At 38.2% G+C, this 26628-nt stretch overlaps 3 protein-coding genes across 3 annotated transcripts; all 3 read right to left on the bottom strand.

Annotated features, from left to right (window-relative positions):
- Nucleotides 1-2593: 2593 nt before the first annotated feature.
- tax1bp3 (Tax1 (human T-cell leukemia virus type I) binding protein 3) lies at nt 2594-9189 on the bottom strand. Its single transcript, XM_086283714.1, has 4 exons — nt 8974-9189; nt 5093-5212; nt 4125-4202; nt 2594-3982 (listed from the first exon to the last, which is right to left on the bottom strand). The coding sequence occupies exons 1-4, from the start codon at nt 9010-9012 to the stop codon at nt 3833-3835; spliced, it is 387 nt and encodes a 128-aa protein (XP_086139840.1). The 5' UTR covers nt 9013-9189; the 3' UTR covers nt 2594-3832.
- Nucleotides 9190-10328: 1139 nt separating this feature from the next.
- On the bottom strand, nt 10329-15020 carry hsh2d (hematopoietic SH2 domain containing). Its single transcript, XM_086283112.1, has 5 exons — nt 14763-15020; nt 12904-12993; nt 12632-12797; nt 12193-12453; nt 10329-11744 (listed from the first exon to the last, which is right to left on the bottom strand). Exons 1-5 carry the CDS (start codon nt 14885-14887, stop codon nt 11280-11282), a joined length of 1107 nt encoding a protein of 368 aa, XP_086139238.1. The 5' UTR covers nt 14888-15020; the 3' UTR covers nt 10329-11279.
- Nucleotides 15021-19602: 4582 nt separating this feature from the next.
- On the bottom strand, nt 19603-26578 carry LOC147301035 (ras-related protein Rab-8A). The gene is made up of 8 exons (XM_086282509.1): nt 26078-26578; nt 25526-25586; nt 24610-24670; nt 24019-24096; nt 23100-23189; nt 22933-22998; nt 20830-20880; nt 19603-20696 (listed from the first exon to the last, which is right to left on the bottom strand). Exons 1-8 carry the CDS (start codon nt 26199-26201, stop codon nt 20607-20609), a joined length of 621 nt encoding a protein of 206 aa, XP_086138635.1. The 5' UTR covers nt 26202-26578; the 3' UTR covers nt 19603-20606.
- Between the last annotated feature and the right edge of the window lie 50 nt (nt 26579-26628).

The following is a 26628-nucleotide window of genomic DNA, read 5'->3' as shown; positions in this document are numbered from 1 at the left end:
TCTGGCAGATCCAGGCTCAGGGAGGTTGACCATCTGCTTTGATCAGTTGGGGTGAGTGGAAAGCGAAGACAAAAGAGAGATGATAAACAATTTAGTTTTTAATGGCGGTAGCAGCAGATCAGTAACGTGCAGCACTTGAGCTAGAAAAAAAATGCAGAAAGAGTGAAAACACAGAAGGTTACAGAAATAGTGCAACATACTAATAAATGCATGGTGGATGAGAGAGGAAAGCAGAGAAGATGCACAATATAGCATCTACCCCAGCATTTTGAGCCTATATCACTGAACAACAGATCCAACCTTAAATATAAGATTTATAAAAAGGACTTTAGGCCTAATTTTTTAAGTAGACGTGGTGTCTGAGTCCAAACCGGGAGCTGATTCTACAGAACAGGGTCCTGAAAGTTGAAGGCTCTACCTCCTACTATACTTTTTAGAACTCCAAGAACCACGGGGATATTATGAGTCCCACAGGCAGCCAGTGATAAGTGGCTAACAATTAGATATAAATATGGTTTTGTCAGGTAGTAGAGCTATTAAACAGCCTCGCAATAAGGAATTACAACAGTCCAGCCTAGGATCGGGATACCTCTGTAGGCTTCCTTCAAGTTCTAATCTGGCGTATGACCACAGTGATAGGAGCAGTCCGCATTACCATGGCAACCCAATTATCCTGCCATAACGTGGGAGGCATGGATCATGTATGATCCATGTTTAGATAGTGTAATTATTCACCCGCTTGCAGGAAGAAACATTTGTCTTAGTGTTATTTTTCAGCAGCAAGAAGCTGCATTCTTACTCATGTCATTATAGGTGGTTCGTTTAACTACTGCTGACTGGTAAATGCTGATTAAATAATCACACTGGAATCAAATTAGGGGCTCGCTGTTACCCACTTAATAGCTGTCCATTAGTTACCTAGCAACACACAAGGTATTAATGTTGCGGTATTAGGGAAAGCCAACCTAGATAGCGAGTCTGAGCTTTAGCTGGTGTTTGCACAATCGCATTCTTGTCTCACAACATGGTGCAATAGTATTATGAAGCCCAGGTAAGTGGAATGGAGCATGCTTCCTCTGTCCTGATAAACATAACAAGCGCACACACACGGCTCGCTCATAAATTATTTCTCAAAGGGGGGATTTTAGCTAAGCGGTGCCCTAAATCGACCCTCTCCCATTATGTGTCCAGATGTTATTTTAAGACTTTAAACATTACACAGCACATTCAGTTCAGGTGTTTGGTCCTCAGAGCACAAATAATTCACTGGCAGTGCATTACACAACACCAAAAACAGCTTTTCCAAAACAATTTAAAATCACAGTAGCCCTGATCTATTCGAAATTAATAAAATACAAATAAAAACAACATTTCCTTTTTTTAAATTTTCCCCTTAAATAGCTTTAATATTTCACCTTAAAATCTAGAAGTACTGGTGCGAATGTTTACTTTTTATTGCCCTGGAACATAAGTGTACCCCAAAAAAGGGTTTACAATTATGTAGCTTGCAGGCAGAGAAATGCACTTCCAGTGTTATTTTGAACACATTTGTCACTGCGCAAAGTGGAAAATGAAATATTAGAGGCATATGCAGTTATAGCAACACAATGGAAAGGTTCCTTTCTATGAATTATCTGAGACCTCTGTTCAAAGGTATGCTTTGAATAGCTGATAGCGGACACATTTAAGAGATAAAAGAAGAGGTCACTATCAAAAAGCCTTGCTAAACACGGAAAGGTCAGGGAATAGATTCTTTGCTTTGAAATGTCAGCTGATTACTCTTTAACTGGCATGACGAAGCTATCTGAAGGTCCTGCAACATAAAAAAGAGGGGTAAAGTAATCAGTTACTGTATGTCTGTTATTCGCAGATTTTAGCACGTTTCACACATGCGGTCCTTTCTATTAACATGACATTATCTGAATCTGTTGGTTTCGTGTTCGAGCACCCTGACAACGTTTGGATCAGACCCAATGACATTAACATATCAAGATAGTACAACTCTAAACAGCGTTCAGTCGGCCATTGTTGAAAAAGCAGAACTCCTTTTATATCTGACAAACATTCCCTTTTCAAATGTTCTACAATGAAACAAACAACAAAAATACCAAAACAAACTTTGTAAACTGCCAGATGAGCACAAAGTCTTTAGCAAAATGTTTGAAACATAAAATTTTGCAGGCTAAACTTTTATAAAAATACCGCTATACTGACATTTTCTGAAGCAGTGGTTTCCAACAGAGCAGTTCGTCAAAAACTCTTAGAGAATCTAAGATGACATGAATTTAAAATACTGGGAGGCCCACATGTGCCTGTAAATCGACTCTACAGTACAGTATGAAACAATAAATGACCAGCAGCATGTTTGTTTGGTTTTTTTTACAGTTATACAGGTATTTTATTTGAGCAAACCATTTATTTTACAAACTTGATTATTGCTTGTATAATATTGTAAAAAGTTTAATATTTTATAAGCAACTTACATATGGAAAAAAAAAAAGTAAGTTCACCCAAAAGTAAAAGAAATGTAGCAGAATATCGGTTTCAGTACGAAAAGGTTTCATAGCAAACATACTTATTAGAAGTAAACCAGTCATCTCCAGTGTCATTTATTACATGTTGCAGGAAAGATGCACTAATGAGATCATACCACACTGGTAAATTGGAAATGAATTATTAAAACTTAGTGTTAATACATTTAAGGCTGCTGTGCACATTTTCAAGTTAACAAACAACATTCACTCCTTCTTGGCTGATTTACAGTTTCAAACTGGACTTTTGTTCAGTGACAAGAAACAAAACTATTTAAACCTCGAAACAGTCTCAGTGGAGCTAACTGCTGAATATCATCTCCTCCAGGAAAAACAAACAAACAAAAACAAAAAAGCATCGTTCTCTTTCTGAAGCCGATAAAAGGTAACTGGAAGCAAATATGCCGAAAATGAGAAAGCTGATTTGACAAGTGTGCATCCAGAAACATCCAACATGTGAAGTAATGTTCATATGAAACACCTTTACTGTAATTCTGGCTGTGTAGTTACTTTAACAGATGAGAGGATGTTACACTGAATGCAACTTGAAAAATGTGATGCATCAGTAGAATTATCATTAGGAAAAAAAAAACACATTGGAAATTGGCTCTATTGACATTTTTTGCATAGATTTTATACAATACACTGTACCATTATTTAAAGAAAAAGAAAACTGGAAATACTAAATTACAAAAACTTTGATTTTACTTTGGCATTTGTTGCTGTGTTAGTGGCAGAAAAATATTGGTTCTTTAACTGAGATGAATAAACAACAGTGAATTTTTCTGGGTGTATCCAGTGTGTCCAGTTTAACTTTGGTCAGCTGCTGGAAAACAAATTAAACTCGGATTGTTCCCAAATAACCTTGTGGACAAATTACAAATTACTTAACAAATAAATTCTAAATGTGTGAATGACTTAACACTCCTTGCAGAAGAACCGGTCTATAAAATGTTCTCCAAATGCTAATTTAAATTGCTTTAAGTACAAATGAAGATGATAATCGCTACAAATATCTCAAATGCTGTTATTCAAGCAGCGTCATTTCACATAATTTACTGAGATCAGTTATAATTGGATATGCCACAAATGAGAGAAAAAAACAAAACAGATAACAGTCTCATTTTCTACAGACTGATCTGAATGAACAAACTGATTTGTCTCAGTTTGTTTACTTATCTATTTTTGCATTACTGGAGTATAAAGGCCACGGTGCAACTATTTGGAGTAGTATGTGTTCTCCAAGTGAGTCTTCATTCCTTGGCTATGGCATTAGTCTGTGTAAAAGTAGAGCCACCACACTAGTGTTTGGGATAAGAGCACTTAGAGTGTTTGACAGCCTCCTCAAGCGACTTCCTGGTTACTAGCAGTCGTACCACATCCTCTCTCTTCTTTGTTAGTTTTTTACGAGCCTGATCATGAGTCACCATGGTCATGTCCCAACCGTTCACCTGGAAAGAAGGAAGGAACTTAGTTTGAAATAAAAAGAATCAAATACCAAAAGTAAAAGTCATCACAGCACTGCTCCTGAGGTACACAGTGCCATCTTGTGGATCAACTATTCCAAAAGAAAAACTTCATTTCACTAAATACCTGCATTATTTTGTCTCCCATCTTCAAGCCGGCCAAGTCTGCTGGGCCTTTAGGTGATATCCTGGTCACATAAATGCCCTGTGAAAACAAAGAACTCATCATTTCATTTTTTTGCCACAATTGGAGAGCAGGTCTGGTTTAAAATGGGTAGTCCAAAATAATACAGAATATCCCTGAAGGCCTTTGCCTTCAATACTGCCAGTCTGGCAGTACAGGAGGAGGATCCCAGGGGGAAAGCATCAAGTGCTTAAAGTGTAAAGGATACACTAGCATAAGAAATTATTTTTGTCCCATTAAAGTAAAACTAGGATTAAAATAAAGAGAAAAATGGACAGAGGCCTGATCTGTTGTTAATTTAAGGGCACAGAGGACATCTCTCACAACAAAGTTCCTGTAATGCTCAAAAATATGTTAATAAAGGAAACAGTAAAAGTGTAGAAGCCAGTATCTAAGTCTTATTCCTCTCTAACAAATCAGCTGGTACATTTCTGTGCAGTCAGCATGACTTAATGTAAACCTGAAGTCTTCCTCTCTGTAGCTCTGCTGAGTTTGTTTAGTCACCACCCGAGGCCATGAGTAACGTGTTCAGGCCTTTAGTTAACCAAAACAATAAGTACTTTGTGGATACTTGTACCACTAGGCTTTAGCGCAATTGCAACTTGTGGGTGGATATTCAGCGTCTTGCCAAATTAAGAATAAAATCCACATAACCAAAACGAGTGACCCGAAGACAGAGCACCTCATCATCTTAAACTTTGATCACATTTATACTAAAATCCACCGCTGTATATGTATAACCATGACAGAAAACATGGAAAATATATAATTTCACTTTTGATAGGGTCATTTGTGGGTTTATTCCTTTCGGCTACATCACTATTGTCTACAAATATTCTATTAAGAACAAAGGGAGAGAATCAAGATGAAAAAACTGCACGTAAAGAGATGATAGCTGCAGATAAACTCACTTTGTCAGACTTGTCCTCAGAGAAGGGATTCTGCCCGGGGTCCTGGTCTATCCCTCCTCCGATGCTGAAGCCAAGGATGAGATTCTCTCCTTGCCGCAGCTTCTGAATCTCAACTCGTTCCTGTTTAACAAAAGAAAACAAATTTAAAAACATTAAATACTGTTGAGGAAAATATTGGGTAGGCTTATCACCAAGCTTTCTCGCGTGCTGCTCAGTCACGTTTGCTGAAATGTTCTTGTTTCCATCACTGCTAATGTTAATACGATAAACTCCAGTTAAATTAGGTTGACAGGACCACGGAAAGAACGCAATTGCTTCCCTTCACATTTCACTACGATCGGATTAAAAGCTCTTCACTATGAAGGTAGAAAAACGAAACACTTCCATACCCATAAATAATCAGTGTTGGGCAAGTTATTTTGAAAAATTAATTAATTATAGTTACTTGTTACTTCTTCAAAAAAATTAACCGAGTTAATAACTGAGTTACAAGATTCTAAAAATAATTAATTACTTGAAAAGTAACTATTGCGTTACTTGTTGTTTAACCCTCTGGGGTCCAGGCTATAATTGGCCATTTTGACTACTTTTGATGTTTCCTGGTTTGGCTTTCGTCCGTCAGATACACAACAAAGCACTATTTTTGGTAGAGCATGCTAGCGGGCCGTCGTTATTACCGTGTTGTTTGGAAAATATGGCACTTAAAATCAATCCTTTGATTTTTCTGAAAATCGACAGTGCCCCTTATAATCCCGTGTGTCTTACTGTATGAACTCTGGTTGTGTTTACTGACCTCGAAATGATTTTATGTACACGGCGCTCAAAAATCTGTCAAATGTTTTAGTACGACTTTGCTAAGCTACGAACCCGCACCGCTTGATGGATTGTCGGAGCATTACGGCTATCGTAGTCAGGCGCCTCACTGTGCTTCAACATAATATTACCGTATTGTGTGTGTATAACCTCTTTTTAAGTTTTGTGGATATTATACATGGTTATGCTGAGGATATGTCGGCCAGTTTCCACTGGAAACGCCTTTTGGTTAAACTGTCAGCAAGGAATTTGCATTGTTACATTTTTATATAACTTTAATGCACATAAAAAAAACAAACAAAAAAAAAAAAACAGCTGCTTCTTTAAGTGAAAATACATTGATGGGTTTTTTTAAACTAATAAAGTTGTGGAGTTGTAAAGTATTTTGTCTAGTGTCAATTATATCGTCAGTTATATCGTTATCGCAAATTTTCAAATGTATATCGTGATAAATATTTTTGGTCATATCGCCCTGCTCTACTCCCAACTGACATACACATCGCAGTAATTACAGAAAGATGGACAACTTATCTTCCCGTCAGGTAGTGAAGCACCGACTTATCACCACAGACTCATTTTCTAGATTTCAGTGCAGGCAAACGATGGATCTCAGAGGCTGTTTTTTCTTAACTCGAGTCCAGACAGACGGGCCCTACCCTTGACACTGACAAGCAGCTGCAGTTTCACTACATCGCAGAGACAGATGACTCAGAGAGACTCTTCAAAACACAAAGACTGGCTCTGTGTGCGCGACAGTGAATAATCAGACAGCCTCTCAGTAGTGTGGCTGATCCAAAGTCTGACAATGACTTGAGCTGCTTTTCTCAATGTGCCGGATTCACACAGTCTGCGTAATCACAAGGACCCTACAGGCAGACTTAAAAGTCAGCATGTGTATGCTACAGTATTTTTGACGTGTTCATGCTGTTGGCAAACCGATATACTCAATCACAGTGAGAAGTCTTTCTTTATATGCTAACAATGGGCAATTTCAGCTTGTTGCTAGGTGGTTGCTAGGGATGTATAATTTTATAGACATGAATTGAAAATCACACAACATTTTTAATAGCTGTTATTTGTGCATTAAAAGGCGTACACCAGTCTATTATGACTCCTCATAACATCTGATATAGATTAGAGCTTTCAGGGGGCTGAGGTGTACCTGCACGCCAACACAGGTGATTTAGTTGTTCGAGACTTGATGAAAAAAAAAAAACAAACAAACATCTAGTAAGTTTGTGTATTACAGTAAACCTGCTTCAAAGGTATTTTTGTGTAGACCTGTGACATAATACTTATATGTACTGTATAAATTTTATTTCAAATTATGTAACTCTAACAGCTAAAGCAAGAAAAATACATTCCCACCTTTCGAATCCACTGACTTTTTAATGCATAATAAATGTAATATATTTACTGAATTCATGCGAATGATGTTGTGCTGTAAAAACTTTTCAAGTTACAAATTCTCAAAGTTAAAAAAGTAGGTCAAAATTTTGCAATTTAAAATTTGCCACATTTCTTTCCGGCATTTTTGATTCCTCATAACTTTATAAGTGCAAGAAGGAGCCACAAGAAACTTCCAGGCAGAAACAAATTTGACATTACCTGTAAAAATTTATTCAAGTTAGATATTTTAACATTTTCTTAGCTGAATTATCAGGGGGAAAAGCTCAAACATGGAGTGTCTGTTATGCTGCCGTTATGTTAAATTGGTCATGCAGTTTTACTATTGGTCCTATGATATATCAAAAACAAAAACATTATTCTGAAAATAAAACAAACTTTTTGATTTATGTCTTTAGGTTTTGGCCCCTGGAGAGGGTGTGTGTGTGTGTGTGTGTGTGTGTGTGTGTGTGTGTGTGTGTGTGTGGTACAATGTTATGCAACTACCTCCTGTATGAGAGAATTCATGACTCAAAAAATGTCTGAAAAGTTAACGGGAATTTAAACACACCCACACGTCCTTTGAGGGCATTGAACAAAAAACAATGATAGTAGAGTAGCGCAATTATTGCGTAAGTCAGGACTTCTATCTTATAGTATTTCATTATAGGAGGTGGCTTGATCTGAAGTGTGTGTCAACCAGCAGGGGCACAACTGAGTGATCATTAAAAAAATATTATATTAAAGAATTAAAAATGTATTTTAGAAGACATTACAGAAACTGATTCTTACACACAACTGACTAGACTATGATTGGGATAAACAACCTCCCTGCCCGTGCACACTCTCTGATGCTAGGGGACACAGGCAACAAGGTGGATGTATTGGGTGGGCATGGATCCACCCTCATCCAATCCCCACAAATCACTGACTGCTGTTTTATTTGATCAGGACAAATTAAACGCAATGCCTCTTTTACGTCAATATTTCAGTCTATTTATACAAAAGGGACTCTGGGGGGACAAATGTTGAGCTGCAAAGGTCAAATAAAAGCAAAATAAGATCGAACAACAGTGATTTATGAAAATATATAAAGTTAAACAAAGATTTGACTCTGAAAAACTTGACTTATCAGTTAGCTCAAATCACAGCAATTGCTCAGATTTCCTAGTATTGATAATTTAGTGCTTGTCACACACTCTGCTCTACAACACAGGCCTGCTAAAATCCCAGCTGTCCATCTCCAGCTAGATCTTCAGCTTTGGAGAAGACCAGGAAGCCTGATTTACAAAGGTGGCGACGCCCATTTTCATTAACAGCAGTTTTCTGACGATAAACTCAGTTGTCTTTTAATTAACGGTCAACTTCATGTCACCCTTTGTGTCCCGCGTTAGTGCCCACTTCTTTGCTGCAGTGATTTAATGAGTTATTCGGTTAAATTTAACATTACTGGGTACATAAAGTGCTCATATCTGTTCAGCTGCTCTCACTCAACTGCTTTTAGCTAAACAAAGAAAGTCGCTCTGCTGTTAGCAAAAACTCCAGTTAGCTGGTTAGCGCGTGTAGTTACCCAACATTAGTTAATTCAGAGTTTGCACCGAAACGGTTTGGTGCTAAAGTCGGGTGAGAAGCTGAACAATAGAGTGCGGTTAAATGTGGAGAGCCACAGCCCTCAAACTTACCACAACAGCAGTCACCGGCTGACCTGGGACGAAAGACATACTCTCGCTGAGATTTTTGGCTTATATAGAGAAGAAACTTTCCGCTTCTGCTGTTTTAAAAACTAAAGACACGTCGATTCAGATAGCGGGACTACTTCCTAGATCCTTACATGAAACAGCGCAGGAAGATCCCGAGCTGGAATCCAAAGGCTTTAGGGATGATGTCACGTCGCCCCCAGGCGTTCGGGTTCGCGTGTTTTGTCTCACCTTTGTAGCCAGGGAGGGCGGTGTTTAAATGCTGGCAGTCGTCCCGTTGTGACTCTAAACAGAAATGAAAACAAATCGAACTCATTAAGGGGTTTTTGCTCCTCCTTTGCTCAGGCGAACACCGACAGCTGTTTTCCTTATATCGAGTTGGCTAACAGCGACATCTCGGTCGATTCTGTTTTCTTGATCGCACTTAGTCGACAGGATATTCGAAAATTAATTATACTTTGATCATGGATTTTGTACGACTTTACTTTACTTTACTTTTCACTTTATTTTTGCGCTCAATCACATAGATGACAATTTCCTCTAGAAAACAATATAACAAAAAATATTTAGAAAAACCCTCCTTATCGAGGCAAAACCCCCCAACGATTTTTATAAATATTTATGAGTGTTATATAGATGTTGATATTTGAGATTTATTGCTTTTGTTAAGCTGATTTTTTTTCTCTTACACAAGCTCATAATAATCATATAATAGCTACAGCACTCATACAGTAGCTGGTGAGTATATACGTGTTTAAAATAGTCTCAGCTATTAGTAACTGTTTCCTTCTGATTTAAAGTAATAAAGTAAAACACGAAAATAGTAACCATTTAAAGCCAGACACCTTGACGCTGTTGTACTACTCATTGTGCAAGCATCCTGTGTCTTTTGCTGCCACTAGATGGTAGTCCGTAATGATACAAGACTTTTCTGTCAGTACAGTGTGGAGGGATGAATAAAGCATGAATCTCCCAAAGTTGATTCTGTTCATCTGGACGTAGCGTTTTGTGGGAGAAACGTTTCGTCACTCATCCAGGTAACTTCTTCAGTCTCAGCTGACTGCAGGTTTCCCCAATCTTATAAACAGTACATTTGCATATTGACTGAAACCAGCCCACTGAAGGAACAATGAGCTGGGAGGTCAGTTTCTTAATCTTAATTATGCAAATTCTCATGACCATTGATCAACAACCACTGACCAAAACCCACTGATTGAGCATACATCAAGAAATAAAGAATGAACATTAGAAGTGCTTTTTTCTAGCTCTGTATTCTTTTAGCTATCTAGCTATAATTTTATTTGCCATAAAATCAAAATAATGTTTTTAAGAGTGCACTGCTGTATGTTTCCACCTGTAAAAAATGTACCAGTTTGGGTGTTCTCTCTCTCTTTCATCATCTCTATCACACTTCTGATCAGAGATCTGCATGTGATGCAGCAGCATGCCACCTTTACTCAAAGCAGCTGTTATTTCTTATTTGCATATGCTACGCAAAAATTCCCCTGAGCATGTTTAGACTTTAATATCCTACCAAATAAGTGTATGAAAAACTTTAACCTCAATTTGAAAGCATGTATGCAAAGATGGCAGGAGATTGGCTTCAGGTAGACATCTATGTAACAAATTTATTGCATTATTCATTTTAATGTGACACCTTTTGTCTGAATAGAGTTTTGATGTATGGAACATTTAAAAAAAAATATATATATATAATTTGGCACTAAATACATTTGCATGAAGGAGGCAGTTTAATCTATCCTATAATTTTATGCATAATAAATATTCCTTGCGACCTAAATGTTAAAGGAATAGGAATATTATGAGGCTGTGGCAGCTGTTGGCTTAGCTTAGCTTAACTTAGCATAAAGACAGAAAACAGGATGAGGCATCTATCCCGCCTCTGTTATCTTATACAACAGGGAAAAAAAGAAAACACACGGAATGATTTAATTAGTAAACTTTAAAGAAACCGATAGGCACATTTTGTGTCTAGTCTAGCTGTTTCACTGTGTTTCAGTGTCTGCATTAGCCAGTTGTAGACACATCCTAAGAATGAAAGACTGGTGCAATGCTTTGACATTAAGCCTCTCTTTAGGTGAACAAAGGTCATAAAGATAAAGGATCATAAAGGTTGGACGAATGCAGTATTTTCCACTTCCTCTCCTTTGCCCAGATGAGGATACATGTACACATTAACCTCTTCCTTGACTTGACACACTTGTTTATTATAGTTTCAGGTGATCACTGTGACCTGTCCATATTCACTATATTTTATGCACTCTATTTTCTCATGTGGATCCGTAGCCTGGAGCAAAAGGTGGAGGTGGCATATATTCTAAGGGTAACATGTCATCAGTCAGCTTCACAGGAGTGCAGCTGGAGGAAAGTGGTGGTTCACAAAAGGTCAGATCCCTCGTGATCTCCTGGTACTCGTGCTCATCATTTTCACCCCTGTCAGTGTTAATCTCTTCGTATGAATTATCCTGCAACGGGCCCCTCTTCTTTTGGAATTTCTTCTTGAAGTTCTTTAGGTTGGTGACGACTGACGGCTTTACTTCTTGATTCCTCACTTGCTGGTTGTTGGTAGTGGGCGGTTGTTCGGAGCCTGCAAACGTGGGCAGATTCTCAGGAGCAGAGACTGTTCTGACAGCCTGATTCTGCTTCAGAGCCATGCAGTCTCGAGAAGGGACTTCGGGAGGCTGGTTGGATGGAGGATTATCACCTGTATATTTCTTCCTGGGTGTTGGGACAGGCTGCAGATGAACATAAAGACAAACTTAATTTTTTTATTTTATTTTTAGATCTCTTTACTTCTTATTTTGAAAGTTAATGAAAACCTCATCTCAAATGTGCATCACCACAAATCCATCAACACTCAGGGTTACATTTACTTCTAATTTGTCAAAAATCTAGACTTCTCAGTCACTCACAGCAAGTAGCTCATTGATAACATGTTTTCAGGACCTGTCTTCAGTTTTTAGAAAATATTCATGCTACTATTTCAGTTTAAATCAAACCTGATCATCATAAGCAAATATCCTTTTACATGAAGATTTAGAGCCATACTTATTCTTTAGATTCGTATAAAAGGATGCTAACTGCAAAGAAAAGCTTTTTAGATGAAAATCTTTTAACCATAACTTTATCAGACAATGTACGGAGATCTTTAGCTTGAACAATAGTTTTCAAGGCCATTTTTACCAGTGCTGGGGGTGGAGAGGTATTGTGCTGAAACTCATCTTCCAAAGAAGGGTAGAGTCTATTTGTTTGGCTTTTTGGAGGCAAAATTGGTGAGTTTCCCAAATAATTTGGGCGGTGAGGAAGGGCAGGCGGGATATCCTCTCTTGACCCTGGTGGATTTATGCTGGGAACCTGGAAGTTGTTTGGTGGCAAACTGGCCCTAGAGTCTGGACCTCTTGAGCAAAACAGTAGTTCTGCATAGTCAGTCTTGTCATTAGAAGCCTGAAAAGATGTAGAAAAGTTACAGCACAGATGTTTTATTGTAGTTTACACAATTAATCTTACTTAGCTTAGCTTGATTAGCTTATGCTGAGCTTATTTAATGTACTAAAAAGTAAACCTGTAATTTACAATAACATAAAAAAGCATGAATGCAGTTGAGACAAGCACATTTTCTCACCTGTCCACAAGGAACAGTCAGCACTTGAGTGAAAGGCATGATGGGAGTTCTACGATGAAAGTCCACCAGGTCATGCAGAAACCGGTGATACCTGTTTTCCCCCACTATGATGTAAGAGCCATGTTCCAGTGCATCAATCATAAAGTGTCTGCAGCGGTCCTCGGCACTGATTGGTCAGTACATTAGAGTGAACAGAGTGGAGTGTCAGGGTCACTAAGTGTGTGAGCACATTACTTTAAAAATAAGGTTTCCGTCATGCTGAAAACACTCACCGATACGAGAGAGTGTAGCCGATCCTGCTCTCACTGACTCTGATGAGGAAGTAACCCGGCGGCTTAGCCATTAGCAGTTCCTCTGCTGTCCTACACAAAGGACCACAAACAAAGGCCTCTTTCATGCATGCACTTCAATCTTTACATTTTATGGTTTGGGGTTATTTATAAACCGTAGCTGTCACTAAAATGTGAATCACATCATAGTGGGAATCAGCCTGGCCTTTGGGCATATTCTACAAATAGTTTTTGTATATCATATGACATAGTGAAAGAGTTCACACCTACAGCCAATTTAGAATCACCAGCTAGTCTAACATGCATGTCTTTGAACTGCTGAAGGAAGCCAGAGTACCCGGACAGAACCAGCACAGTCAAAGGAAGAACATGCAGACCAGCTGGTGGAGTCAAACCTGTGACTGTCTTCCTGTGCAACAGTGCTAACTGCTCTGTCACCATAATTAAAGATACTAAACTATCAAAAGTATACCAGTCCTTTTTCCAGCTATATTTAATAACTGATCTACAGCTTTAAAACATGGTAATTGTGCAATACATCCCATATAATCATCTCTCATAGTGCAATTGTACAGCACAGGTTTGGTCTCATATTAAGTGAAGTAAGCTACTTTCAGCTGTTCCCTTATTCACAAGACGTCAGGACGTCAGGTATCTTTGTTTAACGCTGTATCCCTAAAGGGATTTGAGTCTCCTTCCAGGATGGAACCATCTTTCACATGCTAGCTGAGTGCATCAACCATTACTCTATGGAATTACTGTGTAGTGACCAAAGTAAACCGGCAGAGTGAAAGATTAGTTTCAGTCTCACCGCCTAAAAATAGAGTAAAAAAAAACCTATAGGAAAAGTAAATGCAAATCTCTGCTGACACATATTTGTGCCTAGATGTTCAAAGGCTATTAGATGGGCGGTTGAGAGAAAAAGAGTCTAACCCTGTGCTTTCCCAGAAATATCGGAATACCGTGGCATGTGAATGATTTAACAGTTTAATAAACATTAATAAAGAAATGTAGCATTTACAAAATGTTCAGTCAGTTAGACAATCACATCAGGTCATGAAAACTGATATCTTTCAGTCTTAGCTCCTCATATTTTGGACTGTTTGCCTTCCACTGGAGTAGATGGAAGGTAATGATATAGGTATGATATGATATGAGGTGAAGACGTGCGGCCTTCATCAGGGTCATTACAAAATACCAAACAGTGTGTGTTTAAATAAAACAGTATACTGCAGAAAAAAAGTCAAATGAACCAATCACACATTCACTCATATATTAAAAAAAAAACATCAGTATTAGAAAATCTAATTAAAAACATAAAAACAAAATAGATTCTTATTCATACCTGCAGGAAATAAACTCTTTAAACAAAATATCCAGAATGCTTCTGTCTTTTCCCTGATAAAGTTCATATTACCGACTCTTTAATGGTTTCAATGCCTATAAAAAAATAAAGGCAAGCTGCAATGTTTTTCATAAAATGTCTTGCAACAGGACTGGTTAAATGATTCCTCTTTGTACAACTTAAATGTTCATTAATTTTCTCTTTCAGGGATGTTTCTCCTATAGATGTTGCATTACATAGGCACTATGTCATATAGACCACATTTTTAGTTTTATAAGCGATGAAGCCTTTAACATTGATGATGTTGCCACTAATGGTTTTACATTTTTATTGTACTAGCAATTTATGCAAGACCCACATTTAGAATGACCTTGTAGTTTATGAGTTATCAGGGTTGTTTCTGGGGTTGAAGGGTCCTGGAAAGCTGGAATAACCTAATGTTCTTCCCTCTTTTATAATGATAATGCGAGCACAGTTATATATCTCATAAACTTACTTTCTGGAAATGATCCCATGAAACCACTCCGGGACTACACCGTTCCTGATGACAGACTGGAGCTGAGACTCTGTGAACCAGGTGTAAGGATCACGTTGTCCCTGAAACGTCTGACTTCCCTCCATCCTCCTGCGTAATGGTTCATTTAATCGACAGTTATGGCTAATGGAAAAGTCACTGAGCACAAAGACCTGCAAATGAAGAAGTTAGTATATTTAGTCTGTACATTAACTACGCACCTACAGTAGAGACCACATACAGGTGTGAAAGCTGGGTGTTAATATGCATTTTAAATATTCATTGTTCCTGTTGCAGGTGAAGTGCTCTGTGATGTCTATCAACAGTTCCTCAGGTGAATTATTATTAGTTCCCGTGCATTTTAACAATCTCAAACATAATGCAGTTTTCCTTTAAAATGGCAAAGAGCTAAAGGATGGAGTCTACTCACTAATACCTTTGTTTACAGCAGTACCTGTTGTAAGACTTTATCAATTATATTTGTGAATTCATCTTAAATTTGCAATATGAACACATAATTCATTACAGAATACTGATTTTGTGAATAAAACTCAATAATGTTGCTTCTGGCGTCAAATACAAACTCATAGGAAAAGTTACTCACCCTGTCTGGCAGCTCCGAGATAGAATGACACGGCTGAGCTCGCGCACCTGAAAAAACCTGTCTGGGGGCGGGGGCGGGGCCAAAACCCTACTCGATCCAAGTAGAATACAGTAAATTTTTAAGTACAGTAGAATAGTTTTTTTAAGAGACACATAGAAAACACTGAATAGCATCACTAAATAAGAAATTAAATTATTCAGATACTCCACATACGTTAAGGCTGAAGTTGCATGTCTTGATTGTATCTGTGGCTGTATGCACACAAGCACACATGCGCAAAGCTGTGGAGAAAATGACCTTCAAGTGATTGTTCTGACTTAACAGATTGGAGATAAAACACAAGTGAAAGGAGAGGCTACAGTCTGAGTGATTTTAAGCAACAACAACAAAAAACCTCAAAAGACTTTATCAGTACTTTCCAGCTCTCCCACGTTACTCCAGGGCCAGATTTTTACAGAGTGCCGAAAAACAATTTACATCTGGGAAACTTCCTAGACGTCACTGACGACATGCAGTACGTTCGCATCCCACAGCATTTTATGTAACTTATCATTAGTAAAAACATATTTTTTTTATATGCAGTGCATGATATACAGGTGAGCATCTTTTAAAGAAAAATAGATCCTGCTTTCAGGCATAATAGGTGACTTATTGACTGATTTATGATTCAATAAAAAAAAATTCCTGTAATATCGACATCCGCTTCAGAGAAAATCCACCGCCCACCTGACAATTGTTAAAAAGAAAAAAGTCAGAGCAAAGGTCAAAGTCTTTCTGGTGTGAAGCAGAAGTGTTGCGCTCCAGTGCAAATCTTTCTGCAGGGCTCTTCTCCATTTATACACAAAGTGCCCCCACCTACGCACTCCACCTCCTCCACAATTTTATGAAAAATACGTTTTTGGGGTTTTTTTTTTCAAACCTTGGTGAAGAAAGTTATCAGGGAACCACTAATGCTCATATGTCTTCTCCTCAAGCAAACAGGCCCCTATTGTACACCTTAAAGCTTCCTTAAACTGCCAACTACTGATAGAGAAGAAAATAAACCAGTGCCACATCAGAGAGGAGAACGCGGCAGGGAGAAGTAGCCTCAGTCTAATCATGGTTCCATCAGCTGACTAAAGTGAAAGTTGCAGCTCAGACTGCGGGCATATTCTTTCCCTGTTTGTAAGGCTGAGGAGGAAGTGCACGAGTACAATACGCTTGCTTACAGAGGGTGTGGAATAGATGGCATGCTGACTCCACAAATCTCCTCATTTGTACAGAAATAATCAAGTCTCTCAAGATCCCCGTGATAATATGAGGCGATAGACTGCTCCGCAGTTTTTGCGCCACTTCGATGCCGTAGGCTACACATTTGCATATTACCATGTGGTAGAGTGGCAGATTCATTTGCAACGCAAAACTCTACATCACGGATGGGAAAACATCAATAAATAGATTTCAGAGAAACTGGATTATAGGAACCAAAATTTTCAATTTGTACTGGTGTCATGGTGCAACCAGTTAACCAATTGATGATATATAATGACATATACAGTGTATATATATTAATTCTGTTTATGGGACTGTGCTCTGGATCTGTTCGAGCCACTTACCTAGTTTGGGGTCAATGCTGAGGTATTTACTTCAGTGTACTCATGGATGTTTGCTGTTTCATCCTGGATGGTGGTTCTGATACTCACTAGTCCTCGGCCGTCCTTCTTAGCAGACAGTCTCAGGGTGCTGGAATTCCATCTCATCCTTTAGCCAGCTGATTATCCGAGTCAGGCATCTGACTGCTCAGGACTTGCTTACTTTCTGCAGGTGTTTGGTGGTTGCGGCTTTCCTAGCGGCCTCTTCGTGATTCCCACTTGCCTGTGGGATTCCCAGGTACTTGTAGCTGTCCTCGGTGTCGTCTTCTGGTTGTGCAATCCTCTCAGTTCTAACCATCTTCCCTCTCTTTGTTACACTTTTCCAGCCTGAATGACATTGCAATATGTCTCATTTACTCCTGGCATACAGCTTGATGTAGAGGATAACAATTGTGCCATCCTGTAGTCGGTATCCGTAGCAAGTCATGTTAATGATCTAGCCTGGGCGGTTCAGGCCTATGCAGAACAGCAGTGGGGACAGCATCTGTCAGTTTGAACAGGTCATCTTGACCTTGACTACATGCCTAAATGCACTGAGGTGCTGCCATGTGATTGGTTAGATGCATCAACAACCAGCTGAACAGGTGTACCTACACAATTAAAGAAAAACATCAAGAGTACTTGTCCTGCAAATGTTTTGTGTTTTTGCACAGAAAAACATACTGGACACATTTAAGAATCTCATTTTTAATAAATCATCAAAAGTACACATATCTACAAAAAGTGTAGATCAATAAGATTTACGAAACTACAGTACAATCATTGTAGATCTTATTTACAATTGCTGAATTATTTACTTTATTCCACATGAAGCCCATCAGTAATCAGCAAAGAAAGCCAATTGTAGTTCAGGAATGCTTAAGATATGTGAACACAGAACTGTCACATTTGCAAAAGGGAGAGAATTACAGAATAAAGCAACGGCAGACTGTAGCTCACAATGCTGGATTTTCATCAAGCTGTGAACTGATTTTAACTGAGAGTGATTTTAAGAAACAGCCGAAACAAATTTAAACCAGCAAAGCTGACATTTCCTTAAATCCACAGGAAAACCGTTTTGTTACAGGTTTGATTGGATGACTCTTCAGCACCACTTCAAAGGACCAGCTTATCTGGCCTTTGACGTGATTTGCTCAATTTCCTATTTTTTGTCCTCTGATGAGCTCTCGATGTAATTGCATGGAGTGACAGCAGAAAATAATAAAACAAGATCAAGGATCCTCTGCACAATTCTAATCTCAAATAAAGCTCATTAAGTCAACTGTGCAAAGCCTTTTGAGGTTTCCTACGCACCAAGAATGCATAGATTAGATGGTCATAATACTGGACCAAAACAACACAGGAGGAGAGGTGGAAGAAGGTGGTTTCCAAAAGCATCAGAATCTACGCAAATGCATAAAAAAAAAAAAAAAAGTTCAATCACTAAGTGGGAATGTTGTGAAAACAAAAAGAAAATCTCTAGATTTCTGGTTTCAGTGCTCAGATGTTTTAAAGAAGCCCAGAGAGGCTCTGTGGAAATCTTGTGCATGCAAATTCTTTGCTTTCAGTTAAGACTTGCAATAAACACAGACAATAAATGTTAAGAAATCTTTTTTTTCCCAAAACAGAAAGAAAAAGGAAGAAAAGTGCATAATCAAGAAGAACATAAAAGGGCACTTTGTCATTTTGGTGCTATGATTTCTTTCACTCCATAAATACTGCTACAGCACAGCACATATCCAAGGCCCAGGAAACAGTTGTGTTTATGTTCCCCCATTGGAACAGACAACCGGAACAAGTACAAATGCATAAAACCACACTTTCACCATTGCTGTGACTCTTTCTGCTGTGTAGCTGAAGTTGCCTCCAGGTGGTCAGTGTAGGTATTGCTAAAACAGTGTGGAAAGCAACATGAAAAAGGAGCATGTGTGTGCCCTTAAATTACCCCCCTTTCTAAAAACCCAACCCTACTGCAGACATGTGAACACAAGAGAAAAATCAGGGCTCTTTCATACATTACATTGCACATTAAAGAGGACTGGAATGTTTTAGCAGAAGACGCGAGAAGAAAGGACACGTAAACCCCACTGTGGATATGATGAGTGACATGTGCTGGCATTACTCTGTAATACGGTGAATCATAATCAATTTATTTATATATATATATATATATATATATATATATATATATATATATATATATATATATATATATATATATATATATATATATATATATATATATTTTTTTTTTTTTTTTTTTTTTTAATATATTTACACGATGCATTTACATAGATGTGGACATTAAGGAAAGAGCTAGACCACCCTGTCAGGACAAATATCTAGTATAATATCTTGTGTGTGTGTGTGTGTGGGGGGGGGGGGGGGGGGGGATTGTACGCATCACTTTGGAAGCACAGGTGACAATCGAAATATTATAAAAACACATGAGTGTAATACACGTATTCTTTAAGTATAATCTGGTCTTTTGTTGGTCATAAGGATCAAATACAGCGCTGCCTAAAGGTTTGTGGTGACTGGGGACCGTCCTTAAGGAAAAGGATATTTGTTTTTATGTAATAGCGCATTAAATTAATGATAAATGGAATTATTCATCAGGAACCATCACTGAGCTTTAATGGAAGATCAAGCATACATACCCTGTTTTCAGCAACCATCGCCTCTGGCTTCGAATGTTGCATCGTGTCACCTAACGCAAGTTTATCATGTAAGAAGCTGAAGAATGCTGTGCTGACTAAAGAAGCAAACGATGCGGCTAGTTCAGCGTCTGGAGAATCAGCCTTTGTGTGTTGGATTAAAGGCTCAAAACGCACCTGAAAAAGTTATATTCTTGATCAAAGAAATGCAACAGCACTTCCTACTCACTTCAAAACTAGTCTAGACAAATACATTCTTTTAAAAAGCTGCCAGATGAGGAACTGTGAGGCGTTTCTGTGTGTTTCTCAGACTTGTCCTATTGTTGTTCAGCTGGGCACTGGGGTCTCCCACTTCTCTTTCTCCTCTGGTTAGTGCTCTTCTGTGCACAGAGTTTTGGCAATGTTGTACATGCAACGTCCTTAATCTCTAAGAAGAAGAATACTTTTTCTTTTTTTTGTATCCAATCCATATGGTATTTAGCTGTGCACAATCAGCTTTTGAACATGATAAACTCAGGAAATGGCTGCTTAAAAAATTAGCCTCTCTAGTTACGTAGATATTAAAACTCTCTCAAATTTGATGAACGAATCCCTTAATTATTATCCGTCACTGCCGAAAGGTTGGATCTTTCTTAGTATTTAAGGACGTGACCGTTAAGAATCTTTCACTCTTGTGCCTACACTGAAAATATTAATTAATGGGGGGTGGGGGAGAAAAAAAGAAATGAGATTAAATATGTAACAGAGCCCACAGCAGTTAGATCCACAGGTATTAAAGGAAGACTGGTAAACCAAGGCGGGGGGGTAGACTTTTCCTAATTACATAATGACGGGACAAATCAGAAGGAGGAAGACAAATGAAGAAGGATAAAACAGATCAGCGTGTGCTCTGTCCAGTTATGTCCAGTGGGGGGACACGGTTAAGGCGATGGTGGTTGCCGACGCACTCGTCTTCTCACAGCAGCGTGCAGCGGAAGAAACTGCTCTTCTTGGGTTGTTCTGTAATCTTTACTCCTTGATTGCTGCCCTGTGGGTTGTTTCCCTCCTAAAATGCACAAATGTTAAAGCCCATTAATTAGAAAAACATCCAAGACACCAGAAAACACCATTAACACCATACCTACTGAAACTACTGTGGGTAAGCTATTAATAGAGTTTTCACTTCTCTACTTTCTTACCAGCTTCTTGTCCATTTTTGCCTTAATGTCTCTGGCAAGCGTTAAGAAGGCCTGCAGACCAAAAAAAACCCAGAACATATAAGATCATTACACCGCACCGAAGCAATAATTCAGTACAATTATCACTAAGAAATAAATAATAAACAACAAGACGATGTAATCCCAAACAAGTGTTCCAGCAATTATCACAGGGAATCTAAAGTGTTTGGACAATAACTCGTTTTTTTATTTTGTTTGGCTTTTAACTCAGAGTGGTTTCTTATTACCCTCTATTTATTATTAGAATAATGAAAACATCAAAAATAATCAATGTTTCATTGGATGTGTTGTTTTGGTGCCTTCTATGGCAAACGTGCTATTAAAAAGTGCTCTATTAATAATTCATTTTCCTCTTAGGGTGGTTTGTTTGTGCGGTTTTGAATACGGTGATTAGATTCAGGCACAGCTCAGAACAACCACACCGAGACTCTTTGGAGGAGGTCGTTTGACCCAACTACAACGTGTAGGCTGCAAGTTTGAGAGTACCACACATGTGCCGAGGGCAAAAACTGTAGTCATTAACCACGAAATGAAGTGAGGGCTAACTAAACTCTCCCTGTAATCCACTGTCAGTGCGTCCCAGGGCGGCTGTGGCTACAATGTAGCTGCCATCACCAGTGTGTGAATGTGTGTGTGAATGGGTGGATGACTGGATGTGTAAAGCGCTTTGGGGTCCTTAGGGACTAGTAAAGCGCTATACAAATACAGGCCATTTACCTTCATACTGTATTTGTTTTCAAGATTGTTTATTGTCCAGATGTGTCTGTGGCGCAAACTGATAATTCTTGTGTCTTTTATAGTTCCACATTTGGTTTGGTTGGAGTTTTCTCCATGTGAAAAGAAACCGAATACAAAAAAAACAAGGAAAAGCTACGAGTTTACAACAAAGTGCATGTGCATGTGAAAACGCCCCAAGACCAGAGGAAACCCAGTGAGGGCAGTTTGGTGTGCTGCACTCAGACTTCCTTGCCTCTGGCTTTAGGACTTTGGGGGAGACAGGGATATTAATCTGAGCAGTAAGAAGATATGTGGAGGGATTACACTTATTACGATTGAAAATTGGGGAAATCCCAGTCGTGTCAAAGCTCAGAAACATTCCTGCGGCCTGAATACTGAATTACTAGCTGCTGGAATGCGACCATATTACTCGATGAAGGAATTCATCTTTGCTATATCTCTTTGTATCCACTTTGAAGGAGCAAAAGGTTTGGATTCTGTGGCTGCGCATGATTAATGGATTCTGACCACACTGCAGCTGGAAACTTTCTCTAATGTGTTTAAAGACACAGAAACTCTTAACCATGTCATGCCATAATAGCCACATTCATTTCAGATAAAATTATCTCCTTCTTTTTTACATTATTAATTGTAGTTATATTCATGGTGTATTTTGGTTTTCATGTAATTGAATGTTGTAACTTTGTGTATTATGAATGTAAGCCCAACAAGGGACAATAGTTAGAAATTAGCAATAGCTATAAACTTATGTGCAGTACATCAGTTTCATGCTTTATATTTGGACTATGTTAAACTGCACTGTCCCTTTTAAACAAAGAATAAAAAGAAAGATTTAAGATCATTATTTGATCATATTAAAAGTTTTGATTTATTGGATCTGTAGTACTTTACCTTTCAAAGTTATTTTGAACTGTTATATTCTACCTATATATTTAGTCACGTCGTTTATGCTTCAAAGAAAAACTTAGCTAAGAGTTTCAAAGTCATTTCCCAACCTTTGGGATAAATAAATATTATTATTATTAATAATAATAATAATAATAATAATAATAATAATAATAATAATAATAATTCTTTTTCTTATAACGTATAAATATTTGGTTTTAGGTATGCTTGTAATATTCTGATAGAGCTGCTTGAACCTGCTTCCTGCTAATAGGAAGTACAATTGTGTCGTTGTCCGGTGTGGATTTCAAGAGTTAAAAATGATTTAACATCTGAGCTGTCGCACATGTGCTGTCCCCTAGTTTTACAGAGTAAAAACTGGCCATCTTCCACAACACCACTTTCAACAACTAGCAAATAATTACTGAAAACTGAACTCACATTCTCCACGTTGATGTTCGCCTTCGCACTGGTCTCCATAAATTTGATACCGTACTCCAGCGCCAGCTAACAGCAGAAGAAAAGAGTCATTAGTGGGACTATTCAGACACTACTTTTATTTTGCAGGGACCTCAGAGTAACATTATCACCGACAAATCAATTCCCACCTTCTCTCCTCTTTCTTTGGACACTTGACGCTTGTCATTAACGTCACACTTATTCCCAAGGACCATCCTTTCCACGTCTGCTGATGCATGCTGTGAAAAAGAAACTCATGGTGAACAGGTAGGAAAGCTACCTCATATATACTAAGAATATACTGGTATGTTTTCACCTTGTTCAATGCCACCAGCTCACCAGTAAATAAGAACATTGTTACTAAAGGTAACTGATGTTGATGTTTATCTGCTGTGTATTTTACACTCATTAAATACTGTGTTGGTTATTTATAAGGCTGACGAAGAAGGCCTCTGGATTTTTTTTAGTTATTTATTTTTTCACCAAAAAAAATCTTTATCGTGAATGATTAAAACTTTTGCATGAATCTGTATGTTTACATTTAATGTAGTAACCTTAAAATAGTTCTGCTATTACGTTATAATTATAATTTTGCTTCTCTGGTACAACAGGGAGAATGAATAACAAATAACAATGCAAAACATGGGCATAAACATCAGCTATTGTCCAAATTGATATTCTAAGCACAAGAAATTCAGATTTGATACCAATCGTTGAGCCCTAACACAAAAATTATAATTACAACTATTCTGTAAAACCCAAATAGATTAAGCTGCTTAAATAAACCTAGCCCTGCAGGAGGATTTGGACTTTTATTTGTTGACAAAATTACAAGGAAAAGGATGTGCAGAAGGCAAAACAAGAGGGTTCCTGCAAAACAGGGCCTAGCACAATAACTGCTTTATCTTAATTATCTGGGTATAATAATTTTAATCGTAACAGAAACTGAATCAAAACTACAGCGTTACTCTATAGCACTTTGTAGAAGATCAAAATCAATAATTAACCAAAGAGGAAGAAATCTGAACAGAAAGAACTAGAAAAGTACGAGTAATGCAAGGTTTTTACCTCTTCTATATTCCGTATCCAGTTCTTGATGTTTTCAAAGGACTTCTCATTGGTAATGTCAAACACTAACATGATGCCCTGCAGAGGTCATAGAGCAGAAGACATAAGAAAACACAGTAACCTAAGATCAGTGCTGTCATCGCGTACTTCTTGAATCTATCTGATCCACAGAAACAGAGCTGAGAATCAACTCTAATGAAAATATGCAGCTCATGTAACCACTGTGAGATAACCACTTGTTATTAATTAGCACTATGTCAATAAAACGAAACTGAGATGAAACATCGTCGACCGGTGATGAATCATGTTGTGCTGGAGCAAAGTAAAAGGACTTTGATCAAAGGTAAGAAGGTCCAATTAGGTTTACAAATACAAGCATACTAACTGTATGCTTGTAGGAGGGACTAGCAAAAACTGCCAAGGTGCTGTAGTGAGCACACCTGATTTTTCAGGTGTACATGGCATTAACAACAATGTGGGGTGTGGTTCTAGTAGAGGTTTATGCTGCAGTACATACATCATTTCACCTACTCCATTCCCAGAGATTATCTCAGCTAATGTATCATCTGAAAGGCTAACGATGCAACTTACCATGGCTCCTCTGTAGTAGGCTGTTGTGATAGTCCTGAACCTCTCCTGTCCTGCTGTATCCCTACACAGAAGATACATCTGTTAACTGTCCTCACAGAACACATTAAGGGTATAACAGCTTTTTTAGAGATTTTTTTAAAAGCATACAAAATAGGGAGCAGGACCAAGTTTCCGAGTGTTCCATACAAGTGTTGGTGACTTTCCTCGCTTGACACAATCCTATTCTGGTCAGTTACAGTAGTAGATACTGTCCAGCAGTTATACAATAACTTGTTCAGCTAACACCAACAATGTGAGGTCATTACCGTTTGTGACGCTAGGTACCCAAGCCAAGGCTGTGTGGTATTTTGCTTTTGAATTTATCTCAAGTCTTATGAATAGGGGGACAAAGAAAATAATTCTAAGAATATCAAGTACTTTTTGTCTTTCTCTAAAATATACAGGATTAGATTTAGGGTAAGACTTAACATTAACCCCAAGAAGGGTTAGACCAATGGTGGCCAGACCAAATGTGGGGAGTACAAAGAGTCTGTTTGATTGGGAACTTTCCATCTGTAAGTTAATAAATACACACAGAAAATACAGGTATGGCAGTGATCATGTAGATAAGTAAATACAAGTAAATACCTGTTTTTAACGATAACATTGTTATGAAACATTCTTTCTGATTTAAATAATTTAAATAATAAATTTCTGATTTAAATTTGTTTGTGTTGCTGTTAAATTGCATTGCATCATACTGAAATGCTTCTTCATCAGAAATGCTTCTCATTTTAGAACAATTATTCTAAACAGTAAAGAGTGCAGGCATGCTGAATTATGCTGCTGACTTTCAGTTTGAAGGGAGCTTAATATCACTGTCATCCATCACCAAACCCTGTCAGATGAAGACAATTTATGGACTTGTCTATCTTACCATATCTGTAGCTTGATCTTCTTTCCATCTAATTCTATTGTTCTGATTTTGAAGTCAATACCTGAAGAAAATAAAAGTCACATCAATTGTCTTTTAGAAGCACCACAAACTTTGCCTGACCACCCCACAGACAGTAACAATATCTGTTTTTAATGCACGAGATAATTCACACTTTTGTAACGTTGGCAGCATGAGTGCGAAGTACAGGGCAGTCTGTCATAAGGGAAATGACAGTGCCAACTATCACTGTTAGCTTTGAAGCATGCTAGCTCAGTTTACCCCTGTTAAAGTATTTATTACGATAAAAATGTCAGGTGGGGTGCACTCTCATGGAAATCACATATATTTGAGGTTGCCAAATATTCAGGCCGGTTACAACGTCTGTGAGGTTTCTGGAAAGCCCCTCTAACTAGCCGGTTGAAAGCTTCCTGACTAGCCTGTAGTACAATATGAATGCTAGCCAGAAAAGTTAGCAGAATTAGCCTGTCGGGATGGGCTACTCCTATGTCTCTTTTCGTCCAAAACCACACCGATAATTCGGCTTTTACCCACCTATCGTGGAGATAAACGTTGAGTTGAAGGCATCTTCTGAAAATCTGAAAAGCACGCAGGTCTTCCCAACGCCGGAATCGCCGATTAAAAGTAGTTTAAACAAGTAATCGTAAGTCTTCGCCATGTTATTAGTTAGCTTACTACTGCGGATATCCCGCCCGTCGCGTACAGGGAGGCGTCACTTCCTGCGAGTTTCTTTTGGACAAATCAAACGTCACTCCCCACTGTCGTCGTGGCTGCTCTCCCGAGGGGGTTTGCTCGTTTTGATGCCTGTGTCCACCCGGGAGAGTGTTGTTAATTAATCGCTTAACTAACCACTGCTCGTAAGAACACAATACTAAGCCGCTGGTTACGTGTAGTCCGAAGGAAACTGGAAACTGCACACAATTGTTTAACCCTGAGAGTTTCTAAGAGTTTTCTACTGTAGCTTTTAATTTATTGTTGCTTCTTATCTTTTTTTATTTATTTTTTTTACAACAGGTGTTTTTAAGACCTATTTAGATTTTGTTTAAAAAAATAAATAACTAAAAGGCTAAATTAAAGCAGACCTT

The sequence above is a fragment of the Aulonocara sp. 'chitande type north' Nkhata Bay genome, linkage group LG23 (assembly GCF_057382095.1).
Source record: "Aulonocara sp. 'chitande type north' Nkhata Bay isolate Kocher_YH1m ecotype deep benthic linkage group LG23, A_spYH_male_GT1.1, whole genome shotgun sequence".
In the NCBI taxonomy this organism is placed as follows: domain Eukaryota; kingdom Metazoa; phylum Chordata; class Actinopteri; order Cichliformes; family Cichlidae; genus Aulonocara; species Aulonocara sp. 'chitande type north' Nkhata Bay.
Note: the sequence above shows the minus strand (reverse complement) of the source record. Positions and strands in the feature narration are given on the sequence as shown.